This window comes from Nomascus leucogenys, chromosome 13, assembly GCF_006542625.1.
Source record: "Nomascus leucogenys isolate Asia chromosome 13, Asia_NLE_v1, whole genome shotgun sequence".
Classification (NCBI taxonomy): Eukaryota; Metazoa; Chordata; class Mammalia; order Primates; family Hylobatidae; genus Nomascus; species Nomascus leucogenys.
In genome coordinates, this window is record NC_044393.1 from 33,899,720 (window position 1) to 33,925,369 (window position 25,650).

General features: G+C 37.5%; 1 protein-coding gene across 1 annotated transcript in view; it reads left to right on the top strand.

Moving 5' to 3' along the window:
• Positions 1–1,218: 1,218 nt before the first annotated feature.
• RAD21L1 (RAD21 cohesin complex component like 1) overlaps positions 1,219–25,650 on the top strand; it is a 28,839-nt gene continuing 4,407 nt past the window's right edge. The window contains exons 1-13 of the mRNA XM_003273450.2: positions 1,219–1,279; positions 3,529–3,704; positions 4,986–5,115; positions 6,644–6,737; positions 9,203–9,309; positions 13,149–13,319; positions 14,423–14,518; positions 15,432–15,542; positions 17,735–17,961; positions 18,212–18,311; positions 19,161–19,285; positions 21,324–21,419; positions 23,727–23,804. Of these exons, the coding sequence (XP_003273498.1) occupies positions 3,561–3,704; positions 4,986–5,115; positions 6,644–6,737; positions 9,203–9,309; positions 13,149–13,319; positions 14,423–14,518; positions 15,432–15,542; positions 17,735–17,961; positions 18,212–18,311; positions 19,161–19,285; positions 21,324–21,419; positions 23,727–23,804 (1,479 nt within the window). The 5' untranslated portion in view covers positions 1,219–1,279; positions 3,529–3,560. The remainder of the gene's footprint in view (positions 1,280–3,528; positions 3,705–4,985; positions 5,116–6,643; positions 6,738–9,202; positions 9,310–13,148; positions 13,320–14,422; positions 14,519–15,431; positions 15,543–17,734; positions 17,962–18,211; positions 18,312–19,160; positions 19,286–21,323; positions 21,420–23,726; positions 23,805–25,650) is intronic.

Here is a 25,650-nt window from a genome sequence, read left to right on the forward strand (position 1 = left end):
CATGTGACCCTAGACAGGTTATTTTTTCTCCAGCCCTTTCCTTATTCAAAAAGGAGAAAACCAGTAACTACTTTGTGAGATTGTTTGAAGAGTAAATGAGACAACCCATGAAAATGCCCAGCCAGGAGCCTGAACCTTGTATTGGATGCCATTGCCGCTCCAAGATTTATTAGTATTTACTATCAAACTCAAGAGAGGAAACCAGCCTTGCATCCTGATGCTCTTGCAGGATTTTTCTCAGGTTCTAGCACTTGGCCTTGACTACTGAGAACTGTGATATTCCAGGCTGGAAAATATTTGCTGTCCCCAAAGGGCAGGTTAGTGTGAACAATCTTTTTAATAATAACAATAATAATAATAGCTAATATTTGTAGAGCACTTATTATTGCTTGGCTCTTTACATGGTTCCTTTTATTTATTTCTTACAATACCCTACGGCGCCAGTACTTTTATTATTTTCACTTTACAGATGAGAAAATCTGAGGTTCAAGGGATTAAAGAATTTCTCCAGTGACCTCCAGCTAGTAAGTGGAAGAGAAGAGACTGGACTGCATCATAGGGATGTTCAGAGATCAGCCAGAAGGATCACCTTTCACAACAGGACTATGGGACCCAGGTTCCGTCCCTGTCATGCCCCTGCTCAAGTATCTCAGGTCCGAGCACCAGGACAAAGCCGGAGACTGCGCGCTAGGACCGGTGCGCCTTGCTCACTGTCTGCCTCTATCCCTCCTGCCCCGTCCACTGTCCCCACCAACGCCCTGCGCCCTCGTCCCTCTCAGTCCCGGTCCTCTCCACTCTAGCGCATTGCCCTACTCTGTCCGTGCCCCCAGCCCCCGCCGCCGCCGCGCCCAGTCCCTCGGTCGCTGCCCCGCCCTTCCCCGCCCCCTGCCGCCAGTCCCTCAGCCGCTGCCCCGCCCCGCCCCTCCATACCGCCCCACACCCCTTCAAGCCCTCCACAAATCCCGTCCGTCCGTCTCCATCCCCTGCACGCCCCGCCCCTCGCCCACTGCCCCGCCCCATCCCCTGCACGCCCCGCCCTCGCCCACTGCCCCGCCCCATCCCCTGTCAGTCCCACCCGTCACCCACTGCCCCGCCTTTTCCACGCCCCGCCCCGCGCCTGCAGCGCATTGCAGACGCCCAGCGGCGCCAAGAACCCGGCGTCCCGGACCCGACAAGCTGACTTGGGGACTCCTCGCAGCCCCTTCTCTGGCGCGCCACACCTCAGACCAGGCTTTGAAAGTAGGGCGCAGCCTGAGAGGCCGGCCGGACCCTAAGGGCTGTAGGCGGGCTGGGAGATGGGGACTGCCGCCACCCACATTCCCACACGCATCCGGCCCCGGCGCCTCACGCCCAGTTAGCTCGCGGCGCCAAGCCTGGAGGGTTCCGCCTGAGGAAGAAAGGTCGTCGCCCTCAGCCCAGCTGGGGCTGGAGGCGCGACCCAGGGTCTCCTCGCCCGCACGCGGAAGAAAATGGGCGTTGTGGCCTCAGTTTCCCTCTGTGAGCACCCGGCCCAGAACTCTGAGGAGTCGTCTGTGGAGGAGCCTTTGGCGTCCCCCTGCCCCTGAGGGTGGCCGTCAGCTCCTCCCAGCCCGGCACTTTGCTTTCCCCTCCCTCACCCCCCGAAGGGTCTCGCCCCCTCTGGCTCACCCCTCTCCTCTCTTCCCCACTCCCCTCCCTCCCCACTCGCCTCTCCCAGGGTCCCCGCCCGGTCTCCTTCCGACCCCTTCCTCCCTCCCTCCTCTACCTCCCTGCCACCACCGCCACCCTGCCCTTCCCGGGCCGGTTCCCACGGAGTGACCCCATCCCGTTAGCTTCACTTTGCACGAAGTCAGTTCAATCTGGAGACAGAAATAGCCTCCGGGACGTGGGGCAGGGGGATGGGGGGGAGTTTGTGTGCATATTTTGTGGGGAGGGGAAAAGGGGTAGGTAATATGTGCTCGGGAAAATCAGTGTCTCAGGAATAGTAAATCGCAGGGTTTGGGTTTTTTGTGGTTTTTTTTTTTTTTAAGAAGTCCATCACTTAAAAAGTACACTTTATTTTTCTGAGACGGAGTCTCCCTCTGTCGCCCAGGCTGGCGGCTCACTGCAGCCTCCGTCTCCCGGGTTCAAGCGATTCTCCTGCCTCAGCCTCCCAAGTAGCTGGGATTACAGATGCCTGCCACCGTGCCTGGCTACTTTTTGTATTTTTAGTAGACACGGGGTTTCACCATGTTGGCCAGGCTGGTCTCCAATTCCTGGCATCAAAGTGATCCGCCCACCTCAGCCTCCCAAAGTGCTGGGATTACAGGCGTGAGCCATTGCTCCAGGCCAAAAAGTACATTTTAAAAGTACCTCACACCACTGGGAGCCATTTAAAAAGATAAATAGGAATTTATTCAGAGATAGTGAAACACACAGACTAAAAAGGAAAGCAGTGGAACCAACGCAAGGCACAAGCCATATATATTAAAATCTCCAGCTGCCCCGTAGGGAAACATGTTTTGGCGGATTGCATCACCTTTAGTTGGGGGCATAATGATTGAATTCTTGGGGTACAAATGGACACTGATCGAAGTTTACCTGAGTTTTTAATTCTGTCACCGACTTTGTGTTTGTCTTGGCTCAGTTTTCTCTTTTATTAGTATCTTAAGTATAAAAGAAGCAAAATGAAGCTTCCATAGTGGCAGTGTAAGATTACTTATATGTAAGCAATAATTTGATTCTTCTCTAGAAGTCAACCAAAGTGCTATAACATCCCTTCTCATCTTTAGCTTAGTAATAGAGCCCTACGGTGTTACCAAGAATAGTACGGTTTGTAAAAATGTGCATTAATTCCTTCTCTTTGTTTTAATTGAAGGTTTTCTTTTATCGCTCTTATTTCAAAACATTTAAATTTGATTCTTGTTTCTTCCCTTGCCTTCTAATTATTTTCTTGTAGTTTCTTGTTTTCTTCATTTTTCCACTTTATGGAGTGGAAACTCCACTCCACTTTTTGGAATCCCATGATTTTAACTTCAAAAATTAAAATATTGTTGAATAAACCAGAGCATCTTGAAGAGGGCAATGAAATTCAACACCTGCATATAAATCAATAATCCAACCCTTTTTAAATTCTTAAGTTTTAGAAAAGAGGTGCCCTGTATTAGCTTTTCTTGGTTTTGTCTGCCTTTTCCTACTTTTGTTTCTTTCTTATTTCCATATCTTATATTTTCAGCCTTCCTCCTTTATTTATTTGACCACGTTCGTAAGAAGAGAACTCAAATCCTTTTTTGGATAAAATAAGTGAAATGTAAGAAGAAATCATTAATCAGGATGCATTTAAGCCAGGTGTAGAGGTGTAGTTCACAATTTACTAGAGCTTTGTCGTTAGGTTATAATTTTATATTCTAAATAAGTTTCTCTTATTTACAAGAGAATAACTTGTATTGAATATTTGAATTAGAACATAATCTGAATGTTATTTTGTAGAATTAATAAATTTTTTCTTATAAAATAGCAATAAAAAGTTTTTGTAATAAAATTTTAAATATATTTTCATGTTCTCTCTAGTTTGTTAAATACAAGTAAGGAACACAGGCAACATGTTCTACACACATGTGCTTATGAGTAAACGAGGGCCATTGGCCAAAATATGGCTTGCAGCTCACTGGGAGAAGAAACTCACAAAGGCCCATGTATTTGAATGTAATCTAGAGATAACCATTGAAAAAATTCTTTCACCCAAGGTATGTTACTGATTAAAATGATAGCTTGTATTTACCATGAATTTGGAGGAGGAAAGGCATTAAGATACACTTATATCATGAAATACATTTTCAAGGAAGTTTTACTTGTCAAATGCTCTTTCCTTTAATTCCTATAGCATTTACTGTTATAACAAACATATTGGTTTCTGTTGGTAATTAACTTTTTCATATATCTATCACAGATAGATTGGACCCTAAGGGATAAAGGCCATATTTTATGCATACTCATATTCCTTTCTTATTCACTAACAAAATACAGTAGACATAGTAGGTACTTAACAAGCATCTCTTAGAAAATAATGAACAAATGGGGAGGATAGAAAGAGGACTGGTTATAAATCCAAAAATATGTGAAAATATGTCATAAACAGTAAAGTACTATGTTCATTATAAAACACTAAAACGGTGATTAGAATTTGCATTACAGCATTTAATATTGTTATAAGTTAAGTATTTTTCAACTTTAGAGAAGAACAAATTGAAAGCCTATGGTGTGTTAGGCACTGGGCTGGACTTTATGCCTATAAGTCTATTTAATCTTTACAACAACCCTATGAGGTTGGCTTCTTTTAGCTTCTGTGAACTGTAGTTAGCATGTTTTGAGTTGGTCAAATTTATATTTAATTATTGCTTTATCACTTAATCATTATATTACTTTGGGCATCCTACTTAAAATATCTGAGTCTCAGTTTTTTCTTCTGTAAATAGAGATTGTTGTCAAAATTAAATAAATTAGTGTATGAAAAGCTCTTAGGACAATGCCTGGCATAAAATAAGTATATAATAAATTGTAGGGAGGCTGAGGCAGGAGAATTGCTTGAACCCGGGAGGCGGAGGTTACAGTGAGCCGAGATTGCACCACTGCACTCCAGCCTGGGTGACAGAGCAAGACTCCGTCTCCAAAAAAATAATAATAAAAAAAAGCTGTAGCCATTTTTATTAAACTGAAGTTCAGGAAGGTTAAGTGACAGCCTCAGCAACTGAACCAAGACCTGAACCCAATTCTGACTACAGAGTTTATATTCCTCTCATAATACCAATAATAGTATACTTCACTTAAACGCCATATTAGATTAACTTCCTTGAATAAGAATAAAAAAATCATTTTGCAAGGTGAGGTAAAAAGTTAAGTGATATACTTAAGAATACAAAATATCTGCTTTTTTAAGAGAACCAATTCTTACGATGTCAGTAACTTTCAAAGAATAGGATTTATGAACCTAATCTTTACTCTTCTAATACTTCAAAAATTATTGAAAGGTGAAAATAGCACTTCGAACTTCAGGACACCTTCTTTTGGGAGTTGTTCGAATCTATAACAGGAAGGCAAAATATCTTTTGGCAGATTGCAGTGAAGCATTTCTTAAAATGAAGATGACATTTCGCCCAGGTATACATATAATATTGATTTGTCTCCTTGGTTCCCTTTTGCATTTTAATTGGGGGTGGGCTCTTTTAATACACTTCAGGCTAGTATGGTGAACGTAAAGTTAGTTTTGAATGAATCTGAGTTTCCATGGTTGAGGATAAATTGCATTCATTTCCTTGCTCTTTTTCTATGCCTGCAGGAAAAGGTTATGCTTGCCAAAACTTGTAATGTTCCTGCATATTTATGGAAGACATATACTTAAAGCCACTACAATTGCATAAGAAACTCTGATATTCTGTTTTTAATGGGTCATTTAGTTTGTCATGCCTGTTTTTGCCTTTATAAGATAAATTAGAAATAGTATGATTGACAAAACAGAGATATCAGTAATTGTAATTGTTTTCAGAATTCTCAAGACTCCAAGCAGCTTACTACTTATGACATATCAAAAATTCCTAAGCATTCCAAAGTGCCAGAGATGTACACATGTCATAAATATAATGCCTTCAAAATTTATATGCCATCTATTTCACTTTAAAGACATTTTTTATTTTCTACCTTGTATTATGGCTACTTAGGTATGGATCTTGCCTCTATCACTAGTCTTCAAGCTTCTTGAAGGCAAGGTCTTTGTCATAATTATTTTCTGAATCTCTTCTAATATCTGTCTCAGTGCCTTGCACATACCATTTCCTCAATCAACATTTGTTGAATCAGGATTGACAGATTTTTTTTAATCTTCATTTAAAATATTCATATAATCTCTAGGTGGATTTATATTCATATCAAGTATGGTTCATTTGTTTGTTTATTTTTTTTTTACATATTCCACAAATATTTATTGATTTCATACTTTGTACCAAACACCATGTTAGGCTCTGGGATATAAAGACAAACAAGATAAATAAGATCCTTTTCAGTCAGGTGAGGAAATCAGATAATTAAAGTATTTTTAAAACATTACAGTAATTGTAAATTGTAATTGTGCTATAAAGGAAAATAAACAGAGTGCTACAACAGAAAATAACAGAGAAGTCCACTTTAGTTAAAATAATTGGGAAAAGCCTTTCTGAGAGGACAGAATTTAAGCTCAGACTTGAAAAATGAGAACTACCCAGCCATGTAAAAAGTCCCTGAGGGAATAGCATTCTAGGCAGAGGAAACTGCAAGAGCAAAGGTCTTGAAGTGGAAAAATGCTTGACTTTTTCAGGGAACAAAAAGTCTAGTATGGTCAGTATGGTGAATGTCATTAGATGATGCCTCTTAGGTTTTTAGGGTTACAGAGGCTCCAATTAAAAATTTTGATTTTATTAAATGCACTGGAGAAGTCACTAAATCATTTTAAGTTTTAGAGGCATCTAATCTGATTAGTTTTTTAAAATATTTCTCTGTCTGCTTTATAGAGAATGGACTACAGAAGGGTAGGAGTAGATAGAGGAAAACCAGTTAGAATAAGCAGTAGTCCAGTAAAAGAATATAGGGTTAGTTGGGAGTTCTTTGTTTTATATAGCATTGTTGCTTATTGAGTGTGGTTTTTGATTCTTTTCAGGACTGGTTGACCTTCCAAAAGAGAATTTTGAAGCATCTTACAATGCTATCACATTGCCAGAAGAATTTCATGATTTTGACACCCAAAATATGAAGTAAAATATTTTATTTATTTTCCTTCTATTTAATTTTCTTGATATTTGTTTTTATATTCAAATTTCATTGAGGCAAATGGAATGTAGTTAACAACTGAACAACTATAGATGTAATTGATAAAGACTTATATTTGGTATAAAATCCCAAAGTACAACAATAAAAGTGTGTCATTTTATTTATTGAATATAGTTTGCAATATTGACAGTATATTCATCTATTCATTCAGTAAATATTCACTGGGTGCCTTCCATATGCCAGAAACTGTTCTAGGCACTGAGGAGATAGCAGTGAATTAAACATAGCTGCTGGCCTCATGGATCTTAAATTTTAGTTGGGGTAGCTAATAAATAAACAAATAAATATATGTCAGGAAATGATCACCATTGTGAAGAGAAACAGAAAATGAAATAAATAAACAGTAAGACAGGAAAGGCTTTTCTGAAAACGTAAGAACAAATCTGAAGGAGGTAAAGGAACAAATCAGTAATGTGGGGGAAGAATATTCTAGGAAGAGCAAGTAGAAAGGCCCTAACGCAGGACACACTGGACATTTTCAAGGACTAGCAAGGAGGCAAGTGAGACTCTAGTGGAGTAAATGAGGGGCTGAGTGGTAGGAGATGAGGTCAGAGAGGTAGCAGGAGACACAGATGATGTAGGGTGTGATATACTACAGTGGGACTTTTATTTTACTCAGGGAACACAGGAAGGTTTTGATTAGAGGAGTGATGGAATCTGACTTGATTTCAACATCATCCCTCTGGCTACTTACTCTAAGGGGAAAGGGAGGAATCAGAGAGCCCATGAGAAAGTTATTGTAATAAGAAGTCCAGATAAGAGAATGTAGTATCTATGATCAGTTCTCAGTCATCATCTCACCCAGGTGGTAGCAGTCAAGTTACAGATGTATCTGGAAAGCGAAGCCAGGAGAATTTGCTGATGAATTGCATACAGCTTTAAGAGAAAATGAAGGATACTATATGATTTTTGGCATGAGAACAGACTTAACACTTAATAAGATTAGTATAATCAGATTTAAAGGGGGCAGAGAGAAGGAGGTAAACTAGGTTTTGTATATAAGTTTTGGGATGACTGTTACACATCTGTTATAGTCTAAATGCATGTGTTCCCCTAAAATTCATATGTTGAAACCTAACCTTCAAGGTGATGGTATTAAGAGGTGGGGCTCTGAAGCCAGAATGACCTTTTAGGAACAACAACAACAAAAGAGTTGGAAGTGATTAGGTCATAAGAGAGGTGATTAAGTCATAAGAGAAGTGATTAGGTCATAAGGGCTCCACCATCATGAGTGAGATTAGTTCCCTTATAAAAGAGACCTGCAGGAGTTTTCTTGTCCCTTCCACTGTGTGAGGTCACAGCAAAAAGACACCGTCTATGAGGAACAGGCCCTCACCAGACACCAAATCTGCTGGCACCTTGATTTTGGACTTCACATCCTCCAGGACTGTGAGCAGTAAATTTCTGTTGTTTATAAGTTACCCAGTCTAAGTTATTTTATTCTAGTGGTCCAAATAGACTAAGACAATATCGAAGGGAGTAGGTAAGTAGTTGACTCTCTGGGTCTGAAATTCAGGAGAGAGGTCTGAAGTGGATGTATAAATTTGCAAGTTGTGAGTGTATAGATGGAACTTCAACCATGGACTCTAAGAGATCCCCAAGGTAGTGAGTATACACTTAAAAAAAATAAAGAGAGAGAGGGATCTGAGGACTGAGTATTTGGTCATTCCCAGTAGTTAGTCTGGGATATTAGGAACAGAAAAGGAGCAGGTAGGAAGAAAATCGAGAAATACTGATACCTCAGAGGCCAAGAGAAGAATGTATTCCATGAGGAAGGGAGTTGTTTAGCCTGTTTGGGCTGCTATAACAAAATACCATAAACTGGGTGGCTTATTAACAATAGAAATTTAGTTATCATCATTCTGGAGGCTGAGAAATTCCAGATAAACTTGCCAGCAGATTCATTGTCTGGTGATGGCCTGCTTCCTGATTCATAGATGGCAACCTTCTCACCATATTCTCACATGGTAGATTGAGGCAGCTTCCCGGGGCCTCTTTTATAAAGGCACTAATCTCATTCATGGGAATCTGCCTTCATGACCTAATTACCTCCCAAAGCTCCCACCTCTTAATACCATCACATTGGAGATTAGATTTCAAAATATGCATTTGAGGTGAGGATGACACAAACATTTAGGCCATAGCAAAAGTCAACATCTAAGTCAAGTGCTGTTTGTTTGTGCAAGTAAGATAAGGGACTGAAAATTGACCACTGGATTTGGGAGCCTAGAGATTATTTATATACATGTATATATAATAAACTAGTGTTTATAAATAATACTATTGAGAAAATGAACATTGTTTTAGTTTCTTCACTATATCAATGATATTTTTACAGTATCATTGTTTTCTGTTCTCATGTTTTTCTCAACCTTATATTTCTCCATAGTGCTATTGATGTTTCAGAACACTTTACTCAGAACCAAAGCAGACCAGAAGAAATCACTCTTAGAGAAAATTTTGACAATGATCTACTTCTCCAAGCTGAGAGCTTTGGTAAGAATATTTGAGAACTCAAAATTACAAATTATAATCAATTATATTTGTATTTGTGTATTGAAATAATGCCAGTAGACCTAGTTATAGAATGAATCTTTTGATGTGTAAATGTAATTCCCAATACATTTTTCCTTGCCTTTTTCTAGTATAGATGTCAATGCCAAGACTCAGTCTTAGGATATACTTCTATTTTCAGTGTATAACCATTTACTGAATACCTACTCTGTATCAGGTGCTATCAATAGACAGGGCAGTACCAAAATTTAAAGAAGCAGTTCCTGCCCTCAAGGAGATTCTGGGTGTGAGAGAGACACATAAATAAACAGTTAAGATGGTCAACATACATACAAGATTTTATATGTATGCTGCATGAAATGCCTTCAAAATATATTTCTTCTGGTATATGATAATATCAATTGTAAAATAATGCCTTTTAAATCAGCCTGGGGGTGAGGAAGAGGAAACGCTACCACACTAAATGTGTATATTGATTGTGAAACAGAAACTGATTTTTAAAATGTTAAACTCTTGTTTGGGCAAGGCGATTGTACTTTATTTTTTAATTTTTTTTTTTGACACAGGGTTTTGTTCTTGTCACTGAGGTTGGAATGCATGATCATGGCTTACTGCAGCCTTGACCTGGGCTCACAATCTTCCCGCCTCAGCCTCCTGAGTAGCTGGGACTGCAAGTGCATGCCACCACACTCAGCTAATTTTTTAAAACTTTTTTGTAAAGACAGGGTCTTGCTATGTTGCCAGGCTGGTCTTGAACCTCTAGGCTCAAGCAATCCTCCTGCCTCAGCCTCCCAAAGTGTTGGGTTTACAGGCATGAGCCACTGTGCCTGGCTAGTGTACTTTAAAATGGAAGCAATATGGTGTAATTTAACTATAGAGTATTTGCTCTTTTTTTCTGGCATCTACTACTCCCTGTCTTATATCATGATATTTATACACCTCTTGTCTTGGTCTACAAACTCCATGAGGATAGAATCTGTGTAATGTTCATATTTGAATTTCCTATAGTGCCCAAAACAATGAGTATAGGAGAAAGATGGCCTATGTCTATCTTGGTCGGGGAGGGAAGTCAATAAAGTAATGCTTGAGCGACATCTCTAACCTCAGCTTCTCATCCTCACTCTGCTTCGGTAACTCTTGCTATATCTGTAGCTGTGTTTCTCAGCCTGTGGTGAAGGACCAGTTTTCTAATGTTTGTCCATTTTCAATCTGTATTATATTTTACTTTGTAAAGTACAATAAAATGAATTATTAGAAAAATTAAAAATTTAAAAATCAAAATACAAGGCTCAAGTTTTGTTATTAGAGTCCACATATATAAAATTGCTCTGTCCAATTTCTGTAAAACTTTTTGAACATGTACTTTTATTTCTGTATTCTCTTTCTTGTGGACCAGTACCAGTCCACAGATTATACTTTAAGTAGCACTGATCTCTTACTGGGTATAACCCCAGAGCTAGAATTGTAACACATTGGCAAAGAGGTAATCATATTCCCTACTCCCAAGACACTCTTTACAAATTCCTCTACTATTCTTATTTGGGCTTGAAACTTTAGGATCGCTTTTTTTTTTTTTTTTTAATGGGGTCTTGCTCTGTCACCCAGGCTGGAGTGCAGTGGCATGATCTCAGCTCACTGCAACCTCTGCCTCTCAGGCTCAAGCGATTCTCCTGCCTCAGCCTCTGGAGTAGCTGGGACTACAGGCATGGACCTCTACACTCGGCTAATTTTTGTATTTTTAGTAGAGACGGGGTTTCACCATGTTGGCCAGGCTGGTTTTGAACTCCTGGCCTCAGGTGATCCACCCGCCTCGGCCTCCCAAAGTGCTGGGATTGCAGGCATGACCCACCGTGCCCAGCCAGGATCACTTTTAACTATACTTTCTGTCAGCTTCATACTAGTGCTGGGTTGTTTGTTTGTTTTTTAATTCTGAAATGTCTCTTAGATCTTTTTTCTATTTCCTTAGCCAGTGATATAGTTCACCAGTACCAAAGACCTGGAGTACTGCAATACCCTCCTACAAATCTTCCTCCAGTCTCTTCCCACATTTTATACACCTTTGTAAGAGCAATTGTCTTCAAATTCCATTTTTGATATATCACATTCCTCTGCTTAAGTGCCTTGGGTCCCTGTGACTTACTGTATCACATACCTCTACCTATACTCAAGGCCCTCTGCCAATTTATCAACTTCTTTATTTTATCAGCTTTATTTGTTTTAATATGGACATTTTGCTCTAGTCAAGCAAATGTCTTACCACCCAACCTGTACAATTTAGTTGTTCACATTTCTGTATCTTCCTTTACAATTTTAGAAAGTGGGAAGAACATGTTCTTAGTAAATGGACAGATTTGGGTTTGAATCTGAACTTTCTCTATTGATTTGCTGTGTGACACTGGGCAGATTGCCTAACCTCTTTGAGCCTTACTGTCCCTATTTGTAAAGTTGGGATATAACTAACAACATCATAGGGTTATTCCCCTTATTCCTTCCTTTAATCTTCTTCACCAATATGTGATTTTTCTCTTCTTTAAAAACTGCTTCAAACCTAATGTCCTCTAAGAAATATTTAAAATTAATCCCTCTTATTCTGGATTATAATATAAGATCAAAGGCAATGATTATTTCTTTTTTTTGTATAATCTGATATTCTTGTGATGTTCAGTGCTGAGAATATAGTGTCTTCATAAGTCTTATTCTCTGATTGACCAATGCTGGCTTTTCCTTTGGGAGCTATCAAGCTGTATCTGGATGATGTGAATATATTCTTAGTTTTTGAAAAAGTAATTTAGTCTTTTCTTCTGAGCAATTCTTTAATCCATTGTCATGATAGTTTTTTTTTCCACTCTTCCATTCTAGGAGATTTAGGTCTATAGAAGAATTTTCAATATGGGTAATACTTCATGATTTTCTTTACTGTCTAACACTAACATGGGTTGTTAGAGGGAGGAGAAGACTAACCCTGGACCCCTGGGGTTTCAAACTCCTGCACCTAGAGATTCAAACCCAAGAGAGGGAAATAACTGATTTCTGGTCAAGAGCTGACTTCTGGTCCCCTGGAACTATCAGTATAGTGTTGTGATTGTCAGGATGCAGGCTCTGGAGTCAGAGAGGGCTGGGTTCAGATCCTGACTCTGTCATTTATTATAGTGTGACTGTGTGCAAGTTACAAAACCTTTCTGTGAGTGTGTTTCCTCATCTGTACAATGAGAATTATAATAGTATCTTCTATTACATAATATAATACATACTATAAACACTCAGTTGTTGTTAGCTGACTGGGTTTGTCTTTTTTTTTTTTTTTTTACAGACCTCTATCACTACCCCCTAGCATATTCGATATTTACTGAATAAATGTTGTAAGCCCATTCTTTAATATTTTACCTACGTTTCCATTTCCTAAGATGACTGACATGTTCCTTATTTTCCAAACCTCCACTATGCATGAACACTACAAGCAATTGTCCTTGAAATACTATGAAATATACTTGGTCAAGCTGAACTTACTTACCTAAAATAGAATAAATTATTTTCCATAGTACTTTTACCTTAGGAAGTTATTAAACTATATCACAACTATAAACTCTATGTAATATGTTGGCATTTTTTCCATGGTATTTGAAAGGGCATTAGACTAAAAATCCTGTCTCTACTGACTGAGTGACCTTAGTTGAATAACTCAAGTAAGTCTTTCAGCCATTCTCTTCATCTATAAAATGAGGGTTGGATGACAGGATTATGCTAGATGATATCTGAATTTCCTTCTAATCCTAAAATTCTGTGTTTCTATGAATTAGTATTAATGATATATATTTATTTAGGGGAGGAATCTGAAATTCTCAGAAGACATAGCTTCTTTGATGACAACATATTACTGAATTCCAGTGGCCCTTTAATTGAACATAGTTCTGGAAGCCTCACTGGAGAAAGATCTCTGTTCTATGACAGTGGAGATGGGTTTGGAGATGAAGGAGCTGCAGGAGAAATGATTGGTATGCTATCTGGTCATGTAGAAATAAAATATTTATTTTAATCAAATTACTACAACATATTAGCAGATTTATTATAGCAATCTAAAATTTCAAATATGTTTTTGTGTTATGTAGGTCAATACTTTTTTTAATACAAGTTTTCAAAATCTGTGGCATGTTTAAACATTTAGGCTAGGCCTAAGTAAATAGCCGTCTGTTTAAATATATTTTCTATAGCGGTTATGAACTACTGCTTGTTTTTATTTTTACAAATTCCTAATTTTTGGAGGGAAGAGAGTGAGGTTAGTATATTCCTTATAAAATATACTAGACTATGTACTGGAAAACATTGTTTTCTTTAACATACATTGTGGGGCAACTAAAGTATTTTTCCAGAATTTTGTATTATTATTTTATATTCATATTCCTCTGCTTAAGTGCCTTGGGTCCCCATGACTTACTGTATCAAATATCTCTACCTATCCTCAAGGCCTTCTACCAATTTATTGCCTTCTTTATTTTATCAGTTTTATTTGTTTTACTCTTAATATAGACTATTTCACATTATAAAATAGTCATAGAAATCGGGTAGACAAAAACTGAGAAGTCCAAATGCACATATTTTATTTATTATTATCATTATTATTTTTGAGACGGAGCCTTGCTGTGTGGCCCAGGCTGGAATGCAATGGCGCCATTTTGGCTCACTGCAACCTCCGCCACCTGGGTTCAAGTGATTCTCCTGCCTCAGCCTCCTGAATAGCTAGGATTACAGGTGCCCACCACAACGCCCAGCTAATTTTTTTTTTCTATTTTTAGTAGAGACGGGGTTTCACCATGTTGGTCAGGCTGACCTCAAACTCCTGACCTCAGATGATCCACCTGCCTCAGCTTCCCAACATGCTGGGATTACAGGAGTGAGCCACTGCGCCCAGCCGAAATGCACATGTTTTAAAGATTGTTTATTGACTGTTCCTATCAAATCTTTTTTAAAATTCTCTAGTTCACATTAAAAATCTGATTATTCCTTTACAATGAAATGCATAAAGTAACATTAATAAATGTTTAGTGAACAAATGACAGATTCCAGTCTGTATGAAAAAGTATTCATTGTGTTTTTCAAGACAATCTATTGCAAGATGATCAGAATATCCTGTTAGAAGACATGCATTTGAACAGAGAAATTTCCCTGCCTCCTGAGCCTCCCAATAGTTTAGCAGGTAGGTTGAAATTTTCCTTTATTAGAAAATAATGGGTACTAATGTTTAAATTAAGACTCAGAACTTCTGAATTTAAGTAGCAATATAGTATAGTGAAAGATAAAGAACAATGTCCTTCAGACTCTGTTAGTCTGACTGTAGACAATATAAAATAGGAAATTGGATTCTGGTAAAGGTACATTGAAGGTTATTTAGCCAGGATTGGGTTTAGCATGAGAGAATTCTGCCAAAATGTTGTGCTTTTTGAATTATTAAAATAGTATATGGTAAATGGTAAGAAAATTTATTAACTAGTATGGTTTGATAATCTGTATACAATTTGAGAGAAATTACAAATTGAGGATATTTTCCCTACTTGAAATTTGTATGGAAGTACCTCCGATGATTTGAGGTATTTTAGTCTGATTTTTCTTAAGAATTAAAAGTACGATTAGCCCCATTTTTTATTTGCCACAATTTTTGATGTTATATTTGCTTTCTAAAAACAATAGTAGAAACTGAAAATACAGAGAGCTAAGTAATAAAATTTTACTTATGGTTTTTTATGGATCAACTGATAAGTGATTTAACAGAATACAATTTTTTTTAGCAGACATATAGTCAAATTTTTATCAGTCATTTACTGTAGTTGCCGCCACTGTTTTCACATCTGCTGTGATTTTAGCCCACCCTTAGATGTCTCATGTGCAAAAGGGGATGATGATACTTGACTCACTCGAATATTATGGGTCCCAGACCATATAATCTGTAAGCCTCTTCAACTCTATTAAATAAACGGTTCTAAGAATTCACATGTTCCAGTTAGTAATATAAATCTTCAGTTAGTTTATCTTTATCTTTAATTCTCATACAGTCCTCTAGCCTGCATCCTAACTGGTTTTTTTACAATTACTTTTATGTGAATGTTGATTAGTTGAACCAGATAACTCAGAGTGTATATGTGTACCTGAAAATGGAAAAATGAATGAAACGACATTATTATCAACTGAAGAGGATGGTACCCTTGATCCAATTGATATTTCAGGTCAGAGGCATTTATAGTTTTGTATTAATTTTTAGTACACTGTTAACTTATTTACTTTGAGATGTTTGAATAATCACTGAAATATTATAGGAGGTAGTCAATCTAGTAATAGCACTTGTAACACAATAGAGGAGAAGACCACGAAGGAAATTTTAGATGATCCTTTTGAGGTACAAAGCGGGACTCAACTCCAGAATTGGGGGTTGGACACCGGACCAGATGAGGACTAGTTACAAGGTGGGTGGGGGGAGCTTTAAATCAGACCCACCCACCAGTGTGCCATGTCAGTTTACTGCTGCCATGGCAACACCGGGAATTCACCCTTTTCCATGGCGATGACTCAATGATTACTACTCCTTCCCTGCATAAACCAGCCCCGTTAATCTGCATGCAATTAAAAGTGGGTATAAATATGACTGCAAAACTGCCCTGAGCTGCTTGTCTGGGCCTACTGAGTAGCCCTGCTCTGTAGCAGCAGTTACGGTGCTAGAGCTGTAACACCACCAGAGGTGTAACACTGCCTATTCAATAAAGCTGTTTTCTTCTACCTCTGACTTGCCCTTGAATTCTTTTCCTGGACAAAGCCAAGAACCCAGATGGGCTAAGCTCCACTCTGGGGCTCATTTGTCCTGTATCTCTGTATCACTTGCATTACATTCAGTCCTGTTCAAGCTGTGTATCCAGTTTGGGAAACTGAAAAATTTTAAACTAAGTTCAATTTCGGAAGGTATTGAGCCATTACTCTGTGGTGGGCACGGGAATAAAGAAGACACACACTTTTTACTTTTAAGAAGCTTAGAAAACAATCTAGTCAGGAAGATAAATAGTCATGCAAGTGATATAATATAAGGCAGAATAAAAGGATCAGAAGAGAGGCACAATGCCTTCTAGCATTTAACTTCAAGCATCATGTTTTTAGGGATAAGTAGTAAGTATGAATCTAATATAACTAATGTAACTAATAGTCTAATATAACTAATATAACTAGGTCATTTAGAAACATCCTAGTTGTAGGTAGTATAATTGATATGAATTTCAGTTTATAAACTCAGACATGCAAACAGTAAGGCATTTATTTTACTTTTTTTAACTGAATTCACCACTGAGCCTCTATCTCACTAGGCTGGCAGGAAATTCAATCTGTGTAGCTTCCCTGTGTTATTTCCACCATGTAGTTCCAAAGTTTGGGGGAGGGGTGTGGAAGGTAGAAGGGAACCTCCGGTTATCAGCCATACCAATTTGTGGTTCCCAGTGCTCCAGCTTACATAGCCTTGGGGATCATCACATAGCCAACCTCTCCAGTATCTTGTCTTGTTCCTGGGATTTTACTGAGGCACATCAGCCAGCAAGCAGGGTCCTGTACATTTTGGCTCCATTTGATCTTGGATCTTTATCAATCCTGAGAAATCTAACCCTCTCTCCCCTTTTACAGCCTTACTAAAGAAAAGCTTGACTTCTGCTTTCTGCTTGGTAAAATTCCCTGATGGAGTGAAATCCTATGGACCTAGTTACCTGCTTGGAATGTCTATGAATTTCAGTGGGAGAGGGAAAAATACACTGGACAAATACAAATGAGTGCTGTAGAAAGTTATTCTATTACATAAGCATTTTAAGGAACCTCCAAATTGGTTGACTTCCCTCTTCCCCACATTTCCTCAGTTGCTCACTTAACAGGTAGATCCCTTTCTAAGCACTTCCAAGCAACACCTTACAAAATGTATCAGCTATTGGTTGCTCAGCATAATTTTCAGAGGGGAGAAGGGATTTCCTTTCCAATGCAACACTGTAGGTTGTACTGTGGTAGAAATTTCTTTTCTTCTTTGGAGATAGGGTCTTGCTCTGTTGCCCAGTCTGGAGTGTAGTGATGTGGTCTCGGCTCACTTCAACCTCTGCCACTCAGGCTCAAGGGATCCACCCATCTCAGCCTCCTGAGTAGCTGGGTCTACAGGTGCATGCTACCATGTGTGGCTAATTTTTGTATTTTTTGTAGAGATGGCATTTAGCCATGTTGCTCAGGTTGGTCTTGAACTCCTGGGCCCAAGCAATCCGCCCACCTCAGCCTCTTGAAGTGCTAGGATTACAGGCATGAGCCACTGTGGCTGGCTTAGAAATTTCTTAAGTATTTAGTGCCTACGATATGATTTTAGAAAGCCGTATAACCAATCACATTTGTGCCTATTTCTTATATTTAGACATTGCTGAGAAAAGGAAAGGCAAAAAGAGGAGATTGCTCATAGATCCTGTCAAGGAGCTCAGTAGCAAAGTTATACATAAACAGCTTACTTCCTTTGTGGACACACTCATGGTTTTGGAACTTGCACCTCCTACCCGAAGACTGATGATGTGGAAGAAGAGGGGAGGAGTGTATACACTTCTGTCAACTGCTGCCCAGGATTTGATTCATGCTGAACTGAAAATGGTAACAGTTTCTATCCTTCTACATATGAGCAATGTCTGGTTATAAATAAATAATAAATAAATAAATAAACATATTTACATACATATATAACAGAATTTAAACTTGCGAAGAAGTACTTCCTCATTTTGAATTGATTTTCTGGATTGTGTGTATGAATTATAGTTTTTCCTTTTTAGATATGTGCTTGTGTTTTCTTGAATTGCTTTGCTGGTACAAAAACAAAAAAAACCAAAAATATGTATTTTTACAGTTGTTTACAAAATGCTTTCTGTCCTCTGGCTTTAAACTTGGAAGAAAAATGATACAGAAGGAGTCAGTAAGGGAAGAAGTGGGAAACCAAAATATAGTAGGTGAGACTTCTTAATTCTGTTGATGTTGAGGGGAATGTTGTGGAAACAAAAATTTGATGTTTTAAATTTCAAAATGAAGATGGGATCCAATTCCATATTCTCAAATATAAATGCTAACTCTGGAAGAGTAGTTGAACTTAAATGAAATTACTACTTCAGTATTGCATTTTTCTGCATTTTGGATTAATTTTTGTCCCAGAGATTTTGTTAAAAAGATGAAGTGTATATACTATGTAAACCATTCTTATTATCCTCTTTCTACCTCCTTCACTCCCAACGGCAGTACTCAAAAATCGTCAAAAAAGAAAATCTTTATATCTAGCAAGATAATGTTTCAATGTAAAACAGCTAACATGAAAAGTCATGTAAGGATAAGAACAGCACTTAGTACAGTTAACCTGAGATGGATATTTCTGTCTACCCAAAAGGCACATGGAGTATTAATAATTACTGATTATTATCATGATAATTATAAAGTAATAATAAAACCAATTGATGTGATGAGTGAGCTTCCACTTCCTGATCACCCTTCCTGACGGCATTAAAACCTACTGAATAATATACCACAATGGGCTTGAACTGTCCCTGTTGTCTTGTGAGTGAATGTGTGAGAGCGTGTGTAGAGGAGATGGTTGGCAGAGAATGGGGAGTGGAGGTGATAGAGACAGAGGACAGGAAAGGGAAGATACATATGTGAGACTTGGGAGCAATAAGAAAGTTTGTGTATCCTTTGCTTAAATTGTTGGATCCCAACATGTCTGTCAGAAGTTTTCTTTTGTTACAACCACATCGCAATTCAAATTTGAAAGATATTTTGGTAAAATTGTCTTTATTTCCTTGATAATTCAGAGACATCCATGATGCAAGAGCCAAATTCCCAGCAAGAGTTAAGTAAACCCCAAACTTGGAAGGATGTGATTGGTGGATCTCAGCATAGCTCTCATGAGGATACCAATAAAAATATTAACTCTGAGGTAGGTTATCCAGAGAGAATCGTAAAAATATTTTATTTTCTACAGATAATAGTAAAGGAATGTTGGGACTCTGGTATATTTTCTTACATTAGTTTATATTTCATTTTAAATTGTTTTGCAATTTGTTTAGTAAGTAGCAGGGTAAAACATGATTTTCTTCAGCAGAATTTTTCTAGGAGTTTAGGATGTAAATCACAAGATAAGGTGGTTTCATACTGAACTAGTATTTTGCATGATACGTTAAATCAATGATTGTCTATATGTAAACCTGGTTACATGCTGAGAATCCTACTAGGCCTCATATTCTTTGTGTCATGGAATGTTTTAGAACTGCAGCCAGTATGCCTAAGTTTTCCTTTTCATCATAAATTCACCTGCATATCTCTAAGAATAATATATTTTAGACCCACCAATTCCTTGGCCTTGAATCTGAAAGACTATCTAAAAATCTATGACCAAAACAAAATTTTAAAAAATTTTTAAGATATAATTTTTTATTTGAAAAATATTACTATTTGAAAACATAATTGGAGATAATGTGCTTTGAAATATTTTCTCAATTGTTATTTTATTGGTTGTACAAATATAAATATTATAGCCACACCAGTTAAAAATAAACCAGTGTTTTTCTGGTCCGTTCCATTATCACTGTATTTTGATAACCACTCAGGGAATTCAAAGTCAACCCATGTTGAAACTGAATGCCCTTGGAAGGAAAGACAATTTCACAGTGCATTCAAACAGAATGTATTTTACTAAATATTTGATAATATACTGGATATTGAGATACTGGGTTGCTAGTACTACTTTCTCCCTCACTTGGGCTCAGGCATTTCTTAAAGTGTACCTACCAAAAATTATGATTAGGCAAACCTGTTTAGTTTATGATTTTTTGGAAGGAAAATATAACTGCAGTTATCACAGATATAACAAGATAGATTGTGCCATGGGCTTGAAGTAGAGAGAAGAGAGATTGATGTACCAGTTCTTTTGAACCTTTACTCCTTTACCTTATGCTTATGCTTTAACCTTCAATTCTACTCTTATTCTGCTTCCAAAAATGGTTAACAAATATGAAATATAGTCAAGCATGGAAGCACAAGAACAATAAGGGACAAGAAAATATTGATTCTGATGAATCATTTTCAAATCTTCATAAAACAGAATTTTTATATACCATACCTGCAAAATTGAGAGTATCAAAAATGTAGAATATTCATAGAAATTGAAAGAGAAAAACAAGGCTTCACAAATATGTATATTAAAGAATAAAATGTAACTCCTTATGTTTACTAAAATTTTTTAAAGCTGAGTGAAAAAGCAAGTAAACTATCTTAGAGGAGGCCCTTAATCAAGATTGAGGAAGAGAGCTGGGGAATGAAGTTTGGAGACAGGTTGAAGATGAAAAGGGGTTGATAGCTTCTATACCAATGAGAAGGGAAAGAGAGGATAGGGACTAGGAAATATCTGTCTCTTTTTCTTTCTTCCTTTATGTCTTCACTCCCCTTTCAGCAGACAGGTTCTTCTTCCCTTTTGCCCGTGACAGCTCCAGCAGTGGTGGCAGGAATCCTGTCGTGGTCCTCAGTAGGGATATTAATATCCCTTTCCTCACTCTCACTCCCTCTCTGCTTGCCTATTGCAGATCTCTTTCCTCTGCCACCTGGTATTGGCATGAGAATAGAGGTAGGGGAGTGGGGCTAGATAAAGTGCTTCAAAGCAAAGTGGTCTCAATAGCACAGCAGTAGAGACTTTTAATGTGAGGTCTGCAGCAGAGAGGGAAATAGAAAGGAAAAGGATAGGAAGCAAGGAGGGAAGGGGCATGCAAGTTCTTCCTTTACAGGAGGCATATGGAAAACAGTAACATTTAAGTCAAAGACTGCCTATCCGGGATATTTCAGAGATAATATTTTGAGAATATGGGTAGTATTTTAAATTAGTTTGAGAAATGAGCATTCATGTGATTAAAGCATTTAATAAAATTAGATTGTTCCTGTATAACCACTGGCAGATTTACCTAACTTTCCCTAATTTGCTTCAGCAGGATATTGTTGAAATGGTGTCTTTAGCTGCTGAGGAATCACCTTTAACAAATGACTTATTTGTACAAGAAATTGAATATAGTCCAGTTGAATTGGTAAATATATGTATAGTCTTGGGGATGTTCTTAAAAACTTTATTCCTAAATATTTAACACCTTATTTATCTAAAACTTGGCTTTTACAGCTGTCATGTTACTTTCTAAATTTGTAATTTAAATTTGTGATTACAACAGAGATGTTTGTGAATAGTTTGATAATATTCTGAATTGCTCTGATTTTTTGTCTTTCTTTAATTTCTTTTGAAACTTCAAATACTTTTAAGGGAAAGTGTGAGATTTTTGTGCTTATCAAAAGTAGTGACAGGATTTTAAATGTTGAGAATCACTGTTTTAAATTATTGATATAACATCTCTAAAGAAACAGAACTATATTAAGAGTATGGCCTAGGGCATTTGAAATTGTATCTTATTTACAAAAAAATTGTGGGCAATTTTTCCTTTAACATTGTGTGGCACAAGGCTTGTATCTATACAAGGCTTCTGGAAATCTGAAACAAAATAATCTGGTAGTCAGAGGGCCACATGTCAATAGCAAAGACAGAAGTAAAGTCTGATTTACCTGACTCCCTGCTTATTAACTGTCTTATTTCTCTGGTATTGTCCCAGAGTACTGAAAACATTTTTAAGATTGTAAGGAATTTTAGTAAAAGTTTTTTAGTAAATAATATAAAAACACCTAGTAAGCCTGATGTTAATTTGTTTCTATAAAATTATCTACATAATGAGTTCCAAGACTCTTTGTTTTTCATACAAGGAAAAGAGACCGAATTCTCTAGATAATCTAGGACAGAATAAATTACCTGAACTTTTTACCTGAAGTATCCAAACAGCTGAGCCAGAAGTGGGTTAGTTCATTTTTGCTATTCGCTTTGCTTCTATAGATGCAGGTTATTTTCATACATGGTCAAGCAAACCACAACACAGCACAAGTTCAGCTGTTTTAATAATCCACTGGGCTTTTTACACAATAGATTCAGCTGTAGGGTGTCCAGATAGATCAAGTGGACAGGCTTTAGCGGAATGCACAGACTATTTCTTCTGAGCCTTTCTCTGGTTAGTTTAGTTGTGCATTATAGATGAAGCTAGAGTCTCATGGATCTTTAACAAAGAGGTTTTTACATTTCAAAAACTGCATTTGTTTCTTTAACAATAAAATAAACATTAATAAGTGGGTGTCCTCATTTATCCAAGGACAGACCAGAAAAGAATAATCATAAATTGTAGCTGAAGGGATTTGGAAAACTCTCCAGAATAAAGTGACCGTATTTTCAAATCAGTCTCTTTGGGATATAAGAAAGCATACAGCATAGGCAGGCCCAGGAAGCTGGTATAGTTGGTGGAAATGAGGGCTCAGTAGTTCCCAGGCTTAGTCAAAGAGTCCCTTTAGCCTCACATGATCTAAAATGTCATGCAGAATATTGTGGTGCTTTCTGTAATTGTCTTGGAGTCTATGAAATTGAAAGCACTTTAAGCAAGTATCTGGGCTCCTCTACATGAAGGCTAGACAAACAGTGGACATGTGATGAGAGTGACACAGATGCTGTTGGGCTGCATAGTCAGAATTAGCTTAGGAAAAATTATAAAGTAGGCCAGATTTGTGCCACTTCCCTTCCCCCAACTCTTTGTAAGCCTACTCTTTTATCAGATTCATGAACACCTTTCATATGTCCAGTTTCTGTTCTCACATCATAAGGTGTTAGTTTGTAAGGGATTAGAATACCATTTTTAAATATTGAGGTATTTCTGAAAGTGGTTAAGCCTTAAATACCAAAAAAAAAAAAAAAAAGAATCTATTTAGATAACATGACAGACATGTCCAAGGCACAGATGCCTTGGACAAGGCATCTCAAAATCTGAAAGATTTCTAACCCAATTGTACACAAACTACTGGAGAGCAGTTATGTTTAGAGCTTCCATTACCAGATAAGTTCAGATAAAGGCCTTTACAATGCAGAAATAGCTGTATGTTTACTACTGTCAACTGAGTTCAGATTGACCAGAACTAGGATAACCCTAGGCAAAAGTTGTTGTCTTTGCTAATTTTACTTTTCAAAGTAACGGTAAGGCCCTGGACACATTACCAAATAAAAATGGCAGAATATCCTATTTTGGAGCCTCTTATCAGAAGACTCCCTGGAGAGTACAGGTGTAATTGTGCAAAGGTGGTTTATATTTGTATGTTAGCCTTATTCTTTCTATAAATAATAAAGACTATAAGCTCTTTATTTGGCAGGACCCATTGTAATAATTGTGTTTCTTGTAGAAGTTAACACTATGATGGGCAAGTAGTCAGCATTCAGTAAAATTTGCTTAAATTAAATATTTTATTTATCATTCAAACAGGAGTCATTGAGGAATGAAGAAAATATTGAGACAGAGAGATGGAATCGAAGAATACTTCAGATGTTAAATCGTTTACGGGTGAGATGCTAGGGTTTGTCAACCCTATTTTTATTTTTAAAAATAAGTAAATACTGACTTCAAGCTTCTATATATTAATGAAAATGCAATAAGTTTCCTTATTTTTTTTAGGCCAAATCCCACTAGAGTGCAACGATTTTCAGTAGTATACCCAGGGCTAAATATAGAAGTTTGAGTTTGGTGCTTACATATTCTAATCAACTTCTTACCCACACTCATACCCTTAGATATCTATTCTGTGTCCCATCCTTGTTTTTAGCAGGATACCAACTAATTCTCAATACGAAACTTAGTTTATAGCAGTTCAAGAGTGACAACTCAGGTAATTTTTGAATTTAATTTATATTTTTATCAAAATAATACATGTATATTATTTTAAAAGTTCAATAGTGCCATGCAATAAGGCTGAAAAGACAGAAAGGCCTTTGTCCTACCTCTCCCTTATCCCTAAGTCCTGCTCACCAGAAGCAACTACATTAAGCTGTTTCTTTTAGTATTTATATCTATATTCTTAATAAACATGCGTTTAGTGCTCTTTCTTGGTATTTCAGCTTTAAACTTTATCTACTGAATTCTTTTGACAGAAAACAAAAGTTTAACTTAGTTACCTTCCCCTCCCTGGTATACTTTTAGCATAGTGTTATGTGTTTACAGTGTTATATTTGTAATAGTTATGATGCAGGTTTGATTGTGACAGGGAGCCAAAATATTAGTGGCTTAAAAAAGATAGAAGTTTATTTATCTCTCAGGTAAAGGTTCAATCTGGTATGGCAGCTATGCTGACAAAGTTGTCAGGGACCCGGGTTTCCTTTGTCTTCTCAAGATCTAAAATGGCTAACTACCCACCAGGTCTGTACCCCAATCAGTAGCAAAGTTTCCTTTAAGAGTACAACCCAGAAATTGTATCACTTTTTACACTTCATTGACCAGCACTTAGTCACATTGCGGCATCTAGCTGGGAAATGTAGTCTTTATTTGGTAAGCTTAGTCCCAACTAATTATTCTGTTACTATAGAAGAAGAGAATGGAAATTAAAGGACAACTAGCAGCTGCTGCCATAAATACTACATAAAAATTAGTTTACATTGAAGCTTCATAGCATAATTACATTCCTTGTCAACTTTATGGTTGTTTTGTCATTAGGCTTTCTTCAAGTTAATCATTACCTCATTTTTTTTCTTTTTTTTATTATTATACTTTAAGTTCTAGGGTACATGTGTACAACGTGCAGTTTTGTTACATATGTATACATGCACCATGTTGGTGTGCTGCACCCATTAACTCATCATTTACACTAGGTATATCTCCTAGTGCTATCCCTCCCCCCTCCCCCCACCCCATGACAGGCCCCGGTGTGTGTTGTTCCCCTTCTTGTGCCCAAGTGTTCTTCTCATTGTTCAATTCCCACCTATGAGTGAGAACATGTGGTGTTTAGTTTTTTGTCCTTGCCATAGGTTGCTGAGAATGATGGTTTCCAGCTTCGTCCATGTCCCTACAAAGGACATGAACTCATCCTTTTTATGGCTGCATAGTATTCCATGGTGTATATGTGCCACATTTTCTTTTTTTTTTCTTTTTTTCTTTTTTATTATACTATAAGTTTTAGGGTACATGTGCACAACGTGCAGGTTTGTTACATATGTACACATGTGTCATGTTGGCGTGTTGCACCCATTAACTCATCATTTACATTAGGTATAGTTCCTAATGCTATCCCTCCCCCTGTGTCCAAGTGTTCTCATTGTTCAATTCCCACCTGTGAGTGAGAACACACAATGTTTGGTTTTTTGTCCTTGTGATAGTTTGCTGAGAATGATGGTTTCCAGCTTCGTCCATGTCCCTACAA